Here is a 12,223-nt window from a genome sequence, read left to right as displayed (position 1 = left end):
GACGTGACAGGGGGCAATAGCTCCTTTGGGCCTACATTGTGTTGGAGACCTCCTTGTGGTTGCCGCCATCCACTGCTACAACCTAGTTGTTGTAGCTCCCGTGGTAGTGACAACCCTCAAGTATGCCGTCAAGGATGGTGTACATGAAGCAGAGGAGCACATCGGCGACATCCCGAACTGCGAAGACGATGATAGCCATCATCGAGTAAGCGAGTCCTGCCGGCTGCAGGGAGCTAGGGTGGGGTCTCGCATCACCGTTTGGAGGCGGTGGATCTACCTTTGCCACTAATGTTGACCTGCGCCGCCACCCGATCCACCTCTTGGTGGTGGGAGGTTGGAGGCTACACACACACACACACAGAGAGAGAGAGAGAGAGAGAGAGAGAGAGAGAGAGAGAGAGAGAGAGAGAGAGAGAGTGGTAGTGCAGCTAAGACCCCTAAGTGTGTTGTTTATATTTGTGGCCCGTTGATTAGCTGGTTGGGCTTCTAGCCTATTTCCTAAGGCAGACCTCTTAAGAGGGTTCAACTCTGAAAATGGACTCTATTTTCATAGATGGCCTCTGTGAATATATTAACAAAGATGGTTGTTTTCGGACAGTCTCCATAAATTTACCGACCATCTCTAAAGTTCATTAGGTTTTTTCGGAGAGATAATCTTGGATCATCTCTATAACCAAATGTTTTTTTTTTCTAAAATTAATTTAGGAGCATCAATAGATCACCAACAAATAGATAACATTTTCATAAAATTGGTATTAGTTTCTTATTTTCTAAAGTAAAATAAATTAGTTTTGGTTTTTTAAATTAAACTGTATTTTTATTAATAATATTAAACAATAGAAAACCCACCTTTCAAAATCAACTAAACCAGCTAGAGGACTAAATTTACCTAATTTGAACAATCGACGGACGTCCTGTACCTGGTTTCGAAGTTTAGGACTGAAAATTGAACTTCCGTACAATATGGACTGTTAGAGGTTAAAAAAGTGGAGTTTAACCTACAGAATTGTTGGCAAGGTGCGGTGCCAGTACCACAGTGGCATGGAAGCGCGGTGCATGCACGCAAACATTTGAAGTGCCATTGACCAAAAAATATGTATGCATTTTTTCCCATCCAAATAATTCATTCTTACCTGCAGGTTTAAGTCATGAAAGACAGAAGAGCACAATATATTGTCCACTTAGTACTGGGGGTGAACCAAAGAAAAAGAAGGGGAATAAAATAAATAAAAAAACAGCAATAAATTGGATAAAGGCAAGTTGGTCGTCCTCTTCTCTGTAGTCAGTGCAATGACATGTCACTTACAAGCACCAGAAATGGCAGCGTGTGCCCAATAACTCATGCCTGGAACTAGAAAGTCGCACGAAGGATTTCCTCTTCTACTCAAGAGGCGCATGATTGACCGAGCCACTGCAGCACCAGCACAGCAGCAACCAGGAAGAAGAAGCCATCTCGCTCACACTCGTCCTGTCCGATCAGAACGGGAGTACGCGTACAGGTCGCGTAAAGGGCAGGCCGGCAGCCATTTGTAAGCTTGCAAAGCTTGGATTCTCACCCCCATGGTTACCGTGGTTTTTCCGCTGATACCGAAAGCGTTTAGATGGAGGTGAGGTGACTAGTCATGTGAGCTACAGCCTAGCTAGGAGTGGTTAGCTGAAGCCTGTAGCTGCCGTTCCTTTGCTCTTTTCTGCTAGATGGACAATGGGAGTTCCTCGGTTGTAAGTCTGTCTCAAACCAGGAACTCATATGGACATACAAATTCAAAATGGATAGTAAGAGACCTAAAATTAGTCTCTAACAGAGTACCTATATGGGAGATCTATTTTGGGTTATCTGAGAGGCGCAACCCAAATATGTGCATCCTCTCTCCTGGAAACTCATTTGCAGAAATGATTCTCTTTTGAGTTTTGTTGTTGGAGAAGGTACCGAATATATATTGAACCTTTTGCCTGTAGCGTTACCCAAAGAATGAATAAGTTTGTATTTTTTGTAGCGCTACCCAAAGAACGAATAAGTCTTGTATTTTTGGTGTTGTCGTTGGAGATAACCTAAGGTCGATCCGTATGTATCTTGCTTCGGTCCTTCGGATGTTGAGAGAACGTAGCTAGCTGCTTCTTGTTTGTCCCTCAAACTCACATGTTCGTAAATGACATAGAAACATGCTTTATTTGTAGAAGATGAGTTATTTTAAGGTAAGCATAGTATTAGTCAAGTCAAGTTGGTGGAGTTAGGGCTAGGAAGAGAATGCACCTCAAGTGCTTGATGATCCATCTAGCTAGTGTGGGAGAATACAACCAAAGGCTTACTCGCCTCAAGTCCTATCATGTTTTGTTTGAGCTTTTGCTTTTGGGGAAAAGTGGTGTTGGATTGTGGATCCGGAGAAACTGGTTCTAAAGTATGACTTTGGAAAGCTAATCGTGGAGAGTGCTTTATTCAAGCAAAACTGATGATATTCTGTGTTATACCTTTTGAAAAGTCAATTCTGTATTGCCTTGTGACACGTAATAGCCCAAGTGGGGGACCTCAGATATGATCTCTTGAAAAAACAACTCCAAACTTCCCTACACTGTTCTTTTTTTAAAAAAAATGCAGTGTTGTGGTATCTTAGTTTCTTCTAAGGCACACTCTAGAACCAGCTTTTCCAAAGCAATGAATCAGGGGATGTATGAACTCAAACTGTGTGTTCGGTACATCTAAAGTTGTTCGCGCGGTAGCAATAACTTTGGCCCTGTTCGGCTGGCTGGAAAAACGGCTGATGCTGATGCTGATTTGTTGTGAGAGAAAAATACTGTTATTTCGTTGAAACGGTACGACTGATAAGTTCAAGCGAACAGGGCCTTTAACCAAAGCGACTTAATAATGAAGTCTAAATTCATTTGTAATGCATGTAAGGTGTTCCAGACCTTGTTTGGAACAAAGATAAATAAAAATACATGAAACATGTACAATCTAATTTCGTTTCATCAAACCCACTATAAAATACATCTTGGTAGCCCACTATATTACTTTATGACACCAATTATTCATATATTTCTTCTACAAACTTGATTGAAAATCGGGAAGTTTGGCTCAAGCCCAAAACTACAGCAACGTGCAATTGAGAACGGAAATTGCAAATCAAGAGGCAATATAATGATGGCCCAATAATGGTAATGGGTGTGTAGAGTGAGCGGGGCCGGTGACGTGACGACGACGCTAGGTAACAAAGAGAGCAGCTAGCAGACGTACTACAGTGCTTTGCTTTGCTTTCACTCGAGAGTCCAGAGCTCGGAGCTGAGACTCCAGTGCAAAGGGTACCGGTGCATCGATATCGGAAGAAAAGAGAAAGGAAGAAGGGGCGAAGATGAGGATCCGGAAGCCAAAACCGTGCTAACCGTTGTGCCAAAAGCCGCCACGGCAGACCGACCGACCACGACCAGACCGACGCATGCATGGCACGGTGGATCGGAATGGAACGCGCCGAGAGCGAGCCGGCCGGCCGGCGCGCGCTTACACCCACGCCGCGTCAGATCACGGGGGGCAAGGGCGGCAGGCACCAGACATTTCCCAGCGACGGCCGGGGCGGGCGCGCGGGCAGTGCACGGCACCACACGGCACGGGCGGGCGGGCGGGCTGGCATGGTGCCCCACGCCTTTCACGGATCCGGTAGCTGTCTCCGTCCACGCCGCGCACCGCACCTCGTCCTCTCCACCCCGAAATGCACACGCACGCACCTTGTCCTTCCATGCTTGGCACCACCGCCCGCCCTCCTCCTCTCCCCTCCTTATTACCACCACCAGCGGCTGTTGTGCGGCTGCTCAGCTCTGCTGCCTCGCTCCTACAGGACCACTCCATTTCGTCGTCGTCTTCTTCTTCCTCCTTCTCTCCCCATCCACCTCTCCGTCCGTCTCTCCCTGCCGGCGCGGCCGGGATCCGCAGCCTGAGACGACGGTGGAGCGCGGCGGCGAGCAGCAGCAGCCGGCGGCGGAGGAGGATCCGCCCCGCCGTCCCGAGACGCCACCGACGATGGGGCGCGGCAAGATCGAGATCAAGCGGATCGAGAACGCCACCAACCGGCAGGTGACCTACTCCAAGCGCCGCACGGGGATCATGAAGAAGGCGCGCGAGCTCACCGTGCTCTGCGACGCCCAGGTCGCCATCATCATGTTCTCCTCCACCGGCAAGTACCACGAGTTCTGCAGCCCCGGGACCGAGTCAGTACTTCTTGCTTGCTTCCTCCTCTTCCATCTTCAACTCACTCGTGTCCATATCCGGCCTGCTTTTGCTTGATTGCTTCTGTGTCGGTGGCTGATTTCCATGTTCTTGGCTGGTGATTGCCCGCAGCATCAAGACCATCTTTGACCGATACCAGCAGGCCATCGGGACCAGCCTATGGAACGAGCAGTATGAGGTCAGTCATAGTCGTCGATCTCCTTTTCGTCTTTCCTTGCTTGTTGCATACCTCATCTCTTTTGTTTCACTCAAGCGAACGACTCCCTCGCTGCTTTACTCTTCACATGTCCGTCCATGAGATGATGAGATCTAAAGTTCTAAGCAATTTCCATGCTTTTTTGGTTTAAATCTCACTATACGTCTCTGCAGAATATGCAGCGCACGCTGAGCCATCTCAAGGACATCAATCGCAACCTGCGCACAGAGATTAGGTCATCAGCATAACCACTTTCCTCTTCGTGCTTCTTCCTCTCTTCGATCGGTTTATTTATTTATTTATTCCTCATGTGGATTTCTCAGCAGGATATTTTATACATGCGGGATTAGTCCTCGGGTTTACATTAATTAACTCCGACGCTTTCTGATTTGTGTGTTCATCAATCAGGCAAAGGATGGGCGAGGATCTGGACACTCTGGAGTTCGACGAGCTGCGCGGTCTTGAGCAAAATGTCGATGCGGCTCTCAAGGAGGTTCGCCACAGGAAGGCACGTACAAACCCTAATCTCTTGCTTCATCTCCTAGCTACTTAGGTAGCTAGCTAGATCTATCTCTTCTGCCGACTGATGCGCTCTTCAGATCTGTTCATATTTCATGCTCCTTGCTGGTAGATCTTTGTGCATGTTTCCTGATTTGGTTTTGAATATTATCTTTTCACTATTACATAGATCTCTCTGGCGTGTTTGTTCATTTGTTCGCGGGGTGTTTTCTTGTGCTCGTGAAGTTAAAAAAAGAAGAAGATTTAGGATACTTTACTGGGAGAGATAGATGCATCTCTTGTACACTAATTCAGTTTCAGTGTCGATGCGTCTAAGCTGTCAGGTTTCTTTTTTTATTTTACCTCAAACAACAACATTTAATTTTGCTTCGATATTTCTTTTAGTCTACAAGAATTGGTTCTTGTTCTAAAAAAAGGTGGGATCGGATAGAGAATTGTTGCTTCTAATTTTTTAAGATCTTGAATAATTTCATCTCATGTCCTTGTTTTCATCTTCCCTACCTCTTTTGCTGATCCTTTTCTCATTTGATTTTTCAGTATCATGTGATCACCACACAGACTGAAACCTACAAGAAAAAGGTAAGAAAATCAAGCATTATTGCTTAAGTAATACACTGCACATAGATTTTCTCATAGGTCAATTGGGCAAGTTTGAGAGCTACCTGCCCCCAATTGGTCAAGAAAAAGAAATATATTTCTCTGCACCTATACCTAGATCTCCCTCCTCCTTTGGTTCTTTGCCGTCAATTATGACTGGTTTCTTAATTTGGTCTAGTGGACATGCTAATGTTTCCAAAAACAGGTCTCTCTGGCCATATACTTTTATAATCATTATTTTCCCCTATCCGGATTTTTTTCTTTTATCCTATTTAAGTATGGCTTCTTTTAAATAAATCATTTGCAGTTTAAATAAGAAATGCATAACTGATAAATTCATTACCAATTCTCCCTGTCAATACTTCTCTAGCGCATCTACTTAAATATACCAACAAAACCGAGCAGACATGCAACCACATCCACCTTCAAATCTTTGTACTTGCACATTTGACTCTTCAAGTAGTGATGAACGCAAATATCTGACAGACACCACCACGCCTCAAGCTGAAACCTGCAAGCTATTGTCCAGTGTACAATAGCATGCATGTCTGTGCATTTCCACACTCAACTCCTCCTCCATGTCAATCTGAGGCTCTACTGAAAGTGGCTCCACGTTGTAGAACTGCTAGATCTTGGTCCATCTCATGTGCTCGCATGCACGCACTCGTACACATTGTATGCAATGCTGTATTCAATCAGTAGGCGCATTGGTCTCTGTCTTTTAGAAGCTAGAATGAATTGAGGACGAGCAAGGACACTAGTGTTGGATCGGAGCATGCATCCATTGATCCATACGCATGCGTCTGCATGCATGTCTCTCTCGTTAAGCCTGCTAGCTAGCTAAGACTGCCGCCTACAGATCGTGCTTATTTGGTCCCCTTGCTATCTGGGAGTAGCATGTTAAGCACTGATTTTTATGATATTGCACCATGGCATGATACACCCACAGATAAGGACCAAAGTGTAGGCTTTTATGATTTGCAGAACTATGGAAATGGAACTCATTAGTATCGAAGTACTTTGGCTTGATTGTTACAGAATGTAGCCTGCCAATACGTACACAGCCATGTACTGTGTATATTTGTGAGACCCAGCCCATTGGGCCAAGGCGGGCCGGACCGAATTCCGGCTACTGTAGCATCGAGTACTGTAGCTGCGGAAACCGCGTAGTGACGAAGTTTAGTACTGAATTTTGACTTGGTCGAACCAGCTTAAATAGCAAGGCCAAGGACGCGTAGTAATACTTGGTTAACTATTTTGCACGAAGCGAGGACGAAAGCACAAACGGGTTGCTACGTAAGTAGAGTCCACCCCCCTTGATAGAGTGGGCCTGTGCCGTTTGTCGAGCAAAGTTGCTCCTCCTACTCAGCCTGTAGGAGTAACCTATTACCTTCTGAGTGGAATTGCCACAACATGGGCATTCTTCTTAGCGAGAATTATTGCAGTAGGATAGTGGCTAGAAGGATTTGAAAGGCATTATGGAATTAAGATTTTCCAAGTTTAGCCAAGGCTTAGCTCAGGACCCACTACTTCACAATATTGACTGAAACATTGCAGCCAGCTCATCTTCAAATCACCCAAATATTTCTCTCTCGATCTGGCACCTCACCCCCACCATGTGAAGGACACATGTTGTCCATGAGATGCAAATAGCTAGCTCACCCTTTCTTTGAGCTATGAGAAAATATTGTAGATTCTAGCTGATAAGCCGGCTGATAAGTTCAAACGAACAGACAGTATGTTCGTTAAAAAATAAAATGCAGTTAGAATAATTATTGCCAGAGTACAAAGAATTGACTTTTTTCCCTAGAGTTTTCTTTGACAAAAGGAAGCATTTCTATTTCTTTTGTACAGAAACTCCAATGGGGAATCAAACTTATTATCAAACAAGCACCTAAAATTCTTCTGATGCATTGGAGCAGGCCTCACTATGTCAGATCAGTTCATTACAGTTCAAGTTGAATAGTGTTTTCCCTACAGCATGTCCTGGTGTCATATGGGTGATATGAAGACTATACAGCATTTGCCCCGCTAGTAGCGCTAGTTGATCTCTGGTCGCGAAATGGGAACGTCATGTAATATCTAACGAAGAATCCAGTAGTCTAGGTTCCCTTCTAGAGCTTGTTTTGGGACGTCTCGCGGCCATCACAGCTCTTGTAATGTTTTCAAAATTGCTATCCTCTTAATGAAAAACGGGTCAACACTTGCTCGCGAAAAAAAATATATACAACATTTGTTATCTTCTCCTCTTCTCACTACCATAGATCTTCATATCACTGTCGGTTCAAAACCCCCATTCACTATCGGATTTTAAACCGACAGTGACATACCAGCAGTGATGGGGGTTTAACATCACTGTCGGTTCTTATAAACCAACACTGATGTGAACCGACAGTGATGTGGTTTCTAGGAAAGCCAAAAAATACATTGAAAAAATAAGAAATTTTTTTAATACCGGGAGAGGCCCTACTGGACAGCCACACGGTCGCGCGTCACAAGTCCCTAAAGCGAAAAATAGGTCACAAGTCGCGCGATTTTTCGCGCAAAAAACGAGCGCTCGAACCCCAGATCTTCTGCTTCACGTCTTCACCCCCTAACCACTCCACCTGTAAGTTGTTTATGTCCAAATGAGATTTTCGTCCTAGCCATTTTATATTCACCTAATTTTAAAATAAGTATTTGGGACCCTAAATGAATTCAAATGAAAAAGTTATCAACTATAAAGTTTTATAACTTTTCGAGATTTACAACTTTTATTTTGGTAGTTTCTCCATCCGAGTTCGTTTACAAAATTTGAATTTCAAATTTAAGAAATTCAAATATAGTTTTCCATGACAAGATGATTTCAAATCAAAAAGTTGTCAACTACAAAGTTTCATAAATTTTTTAGATCTACAACTTTTGTTTTTGCTGTTTGTCCATCCAAAGTCATTTTAAAAATTCAAATTTTAAATTTTTAGAAATTCAAACGTAGTTTTCCTTGACAAGATGATTTCAAATCAAAATGTTGTCAACTACAAAGTTTTATAACTTTTTGGGATCTGCAACTTTCATTTTGTTAGTTTCTTCATCCGAAGTCGTTTATAAAATTTGAATTTAAAATTTTAGAAATTCAAATGTAGTTTTCCTTGACAAGATGATTTCAAATCTAAAAGTTGTCAATTACAGAGTTTCATAACTTTCTGAGATCTACAACTTTTATTTTAGTCATTTAATCATTTATTCATCCGACATAGTGGTAATAACATTGTTCACAAATGTTACATATCCCTCTCATTGTTTATGAAACTAAAAGAGAGATATAAATTTTGTAAACAATGTTGCTACCACTTTATCGGATGAAAAAATAACCAAAATAAAAGTTGTAGATCTTGATAAGTTCTACAACTTCTATGTTCATAACTTTTTCAACTGAAATCATTTAGTGTTCCAAAATAATGTTTGAAGTTATTATTTTTTGAAATTTAAAATTCAAATAGATAAAACACGATCACATGAAAAGATTGATAAAATAATAGCTGTAAGAACACAATAAATTGATAAAGCATTTTTAGGAAAAAAAACATCAATTTGAAGTTAGTACGAGGGAGAAAGACTAGTTACAAGTTTTAGCCAGAGATTAATTCTTCAACAATTTCAAAATTTAATTTAAAATAGTATTTTGATATAGTAAATGATTTTAAATAAAAAGGTTGTCAACTATAAAGTTGCATAACTTTTTGAGATCTACAACTTTTATTTTGGGTGTTTCTCCATCCGAGATCGTTTGAAAAATTCAAATTTTAAATTTTAGAAATCAAACATAATTTTCATTAGATAGATGATTTCAAATAAAAATATTTGGACATTCCAACATTCTCAAATTGAAAAAGTTTGAACTACAAAGTTGTAGATTTCATCGAGTAATACAACTTTGATATAAAGTTTGTCTTCATCGGACATCATATGAGAAACTTATGAAGTTTTCTTGCAGCATATCACTGTCGGTTCAAGCTACGAACCGACAGTGATAGTATCAGTGTCGGTTCTTGACTAAAACCGATAGTGATGACCCAATATCACTGCCGGTTCTTGGCTAAAACCGACATTGATATGAACCGACAGTGAAGATCCGAATATCAGTGTCGGTTGTTCCTATCACTACCGGTTTTAGCCAAAAACTGGTAGTGATGGGCTATCACTGTCGGTTTCTTAAAATCCAGCAGTGATGAGGTCGACAGCGATGTCCAATTCTGTAATAGCGTCTGTTTGTAGTGTAACGCATTTGACTTTTCCTGTTGCTATATACTCCTTAGTGGGACTGGCTAGTCATCACTCACCAGCAGGCAAATATGAGTATATGACCACCAAGGCACCAACACATATACATGACCATGTATATAGTTGTACCACACTAGCTAGAAATGCTGCACGAAAACATAAATGGCTGCTGTTTAGAAGCATAGTCAAGGGAGAAGCGTAGTCACCGAGCAAACAAAGAGGACCTTGTTTAAGCTATTCCTATGAACTGAGCTAGCTTCATATATCCCAGCAAATGACATTGCTAGACGGTGGTTGCTTCTTCCTAGAAACTGCAAAGAAGGGAGGCAGTATTTTCGACTTTCCTTAGGTCTATTCATTACTCTCTTTGTCCCTGAATATAATTAGTTAGAATTTTTAAGTTTGATCGAATTGTATAGAAAAAAGACTAATATTTGTGACATAAAATTAGTCCCTGTAATATTGTTTAAAGTTTTCGAATTGTATAGACCTTGCAATATTGCTGAATTACACTGCTCGTGCATACATGCAGGTGAAGCACTCGTATGAGGCGTACAAGAACCTGCAGCAGGAGCTGGTGCGTGATCATTACAGTACACTAATAAATCTCAGCTAGCGCTGGTAGATGTGTCTATTACTTAATTTATTTACTTACTGATCATGCATCTAATCACTCCATTACTGGACACGTGCGTGCGTGCAGGGCATGCGCGAGGACCCGACGTTCGGGTTCGTGGACAACACGGGCGGCGGCGGCTGGGACGGCGCGGCGGCGGCGGCGCTGGGCGGTGGCGCGCCCGACATGTACGCCTTCCGCGTGGTGCCCAGCCAGCCCAACCTGCACGGCATGGCCTACGGCTCCCACGACCTCCGCCTTGGCTAGCATCCATCACCAGCCAGCGCTGCCTGCTGCTACCTATATATCTACCTGCATTGCCGCCGCCATGGGTGCTGCTCCGGCCTCCACGAGAGCACGTACTGCATGCACGCCAATGCAAGTTATTACTAGTTCATGCATCACCAAGCAAGCAGCAATATATATATAATGCATGCAACCGAGGTATTGTAATAACGAATAAGAATTACTGCAAGCCCAATGCTGCGGATGATGAACCCGCTTATTTACCGCGCGCTTGTTTGGTGATAGCATGCGTAGTCGTCCCTGTGGCTCTAATCTAATAGACATGTATATGTTGGTCCTGTTCATCTGCATGCATGTCGTTTGTGATTGTATTGTTTGTGTGTGTTCGAGAAAATGGTTGTCCTACTTTATTATGATCGTGTGGCATTATATCTATATTGTTGACTCTACTCCTATGTGAGACTTCATTGTCACTGTTCATCCAACAATACATGCTGATGGTTCGTTTTTTTTTTTTTTTTGGTTTGATACTTCCAAAATAAAGAAGAAGAGGCATCGATCCTCACAAGACAGATACGGCCCACGAGTGGATTTCTCATGGGCAAAGCATCGTGCGGCCCATCGTGGCCTGTTCCGGAACGTAGGCCCAACGGTGGTCGTTGGTTGGGGATTTATTTTTGGACATAATTGGATACTAAATGGGCCTAAAGCCCTAATACATACCACCAGTTCTTTCTTTCTTTCTCTTATAGTCCGTCTTTTTCAACTTGTTTTTTCAGCCGGAACAGTGTTTCGGTTTGTTTTTTCAGCGAAGCGAACAGGACCTAGGAGTATATATATTTTACTCGTTTTCTTTTGCACCTGAACGTCGAGTTCTTGCCAGACTTACTCTTAATAATAATAAAAAATGGCATTTTTGACTAATTCTAGTCCCTAGGAGAGGGTGATGCTACTTGTCGGCCTACTCCTACTTTGGAATCCACTGTGGTTCGTTGCTCCTCCAAAAAGAGAGAAATGAATGCAGTTGAAAAAGAAGAGAGAGCGAGATCCAAAGCAAAAGAGACAAACAGTGTATTTTCGGCGCCGTGTGCTTTAATGTCGTGTGCTAAGCATATGCTGCCACTCTTAATCATGGGAACTGATTGCGGAATCATCATCATGTTGATTGCTTTTTTTAATTAAACACCAGATGCTCATTTATTTCTTACGAGCACTCAAAAACTCTACCAAGGTCTACGGTAACGACTGTAGACTAGAAATTTATACTGAGTCCAAACAATTGTCATAGTAAAAATATTTACCTAGAAAAAATACAGTATTTCTCTTTGCTAAAAAGGAAATTTTCTCTGCGCTTCGCCGATGAATTGGTCGGGCGATGGCTTCACCAATATATGTGTAGAGTAACGAAGTCACTAACTCAGTATATTCACATCATTTATCGCTCTTATAAGCATCTTCCAAATAATCATACTGATTAGTAGCTGAAAATGAAATAGCCCAGTGCTAGACAGCCTCCGAGGAATCTAATCAATTGGCTCATCATGCTGGTTGTCCGCGTACAACAAAACAATAAAAA

General features: G+C 42.5%; 1 protein-coding gene across 1 annotated transcript; it reads left to right on the top strand.

Moving 5' to 3' along the window:
- Window positions 1-3,781: 3,781 nt before the first annotated feature.
- LOC136522037 (MADS-box transcription factor 16-like) lies at window positions 3,782-11,096 on the top strand. Its single transcript, XM_066515818.1, has 7 exons — window positions 3,782-4,194; window positions 4,325-4,391; window positions 4,583-4,644; window positions 4,818-4,917; window positions 5,466-5,507; window positions 10,318-10,362; window positions 10,489-11,096. The coding sequence occupies exons 1-7, from the start codon at window positions 4,007-4,009 to the stop codon at window positions 10,666-10,668; spliced, it is 684 nt and encodes a 227-aa protein (XP_066371915.1). The 5' UTR covers window positions 3,782-4,006; the 3' UTR covers window positions 10,669-11,096.
- The last annotated feature ends 1,127 nt before the right edge of the window (window positions 11,097-12,223 follow it).

Source organism: Miscanthus floridulus, chromosome 18 (genome assembly GCF_019320115.1).
Source record: "Miscanthus floridulus cultivar M001 chromosome 18, ASM1932011v1, whole genome shotgun sequence".
In the NCBI taxonomy this organism is placed as follows: domain Eukaryota; kingdom Viridiplantae; phylum Streptophyta; class Magnoliopsida; order Poales; family Poaceae; genus Miscanthus; species Miscanthus floridulus.
Note: the sequence above shows the minus strand (reverse complement) of the source record. Positions and strands in the feature narration are given on the sequence as shown.

Excerpts from the sequence above, each read along its gene's own strand:
- LOC136522037 (XM_066515818.1), top strand. The coding sequence starts at position 4,007 with ATGGGGCGCGGCAAGATCGAGATCAAGCGGATCGAGAACGCCACCAAC. Across the intron at positions 4,645-4,817 it reads AACCTGCGCACAGAGATTAG|GCAAAGGATGGGCGAGGATC; the intron begins GTCATCAGCATA and ends TTCATCAATCAG. Across the intron at positions 4,918-5,465 it reads AGGAGGTTCGCCACAGGAAG|TATCATGTGATCACCACACA; the intron begins GCACGTACAAAC and ends TTGATTTTTCAG.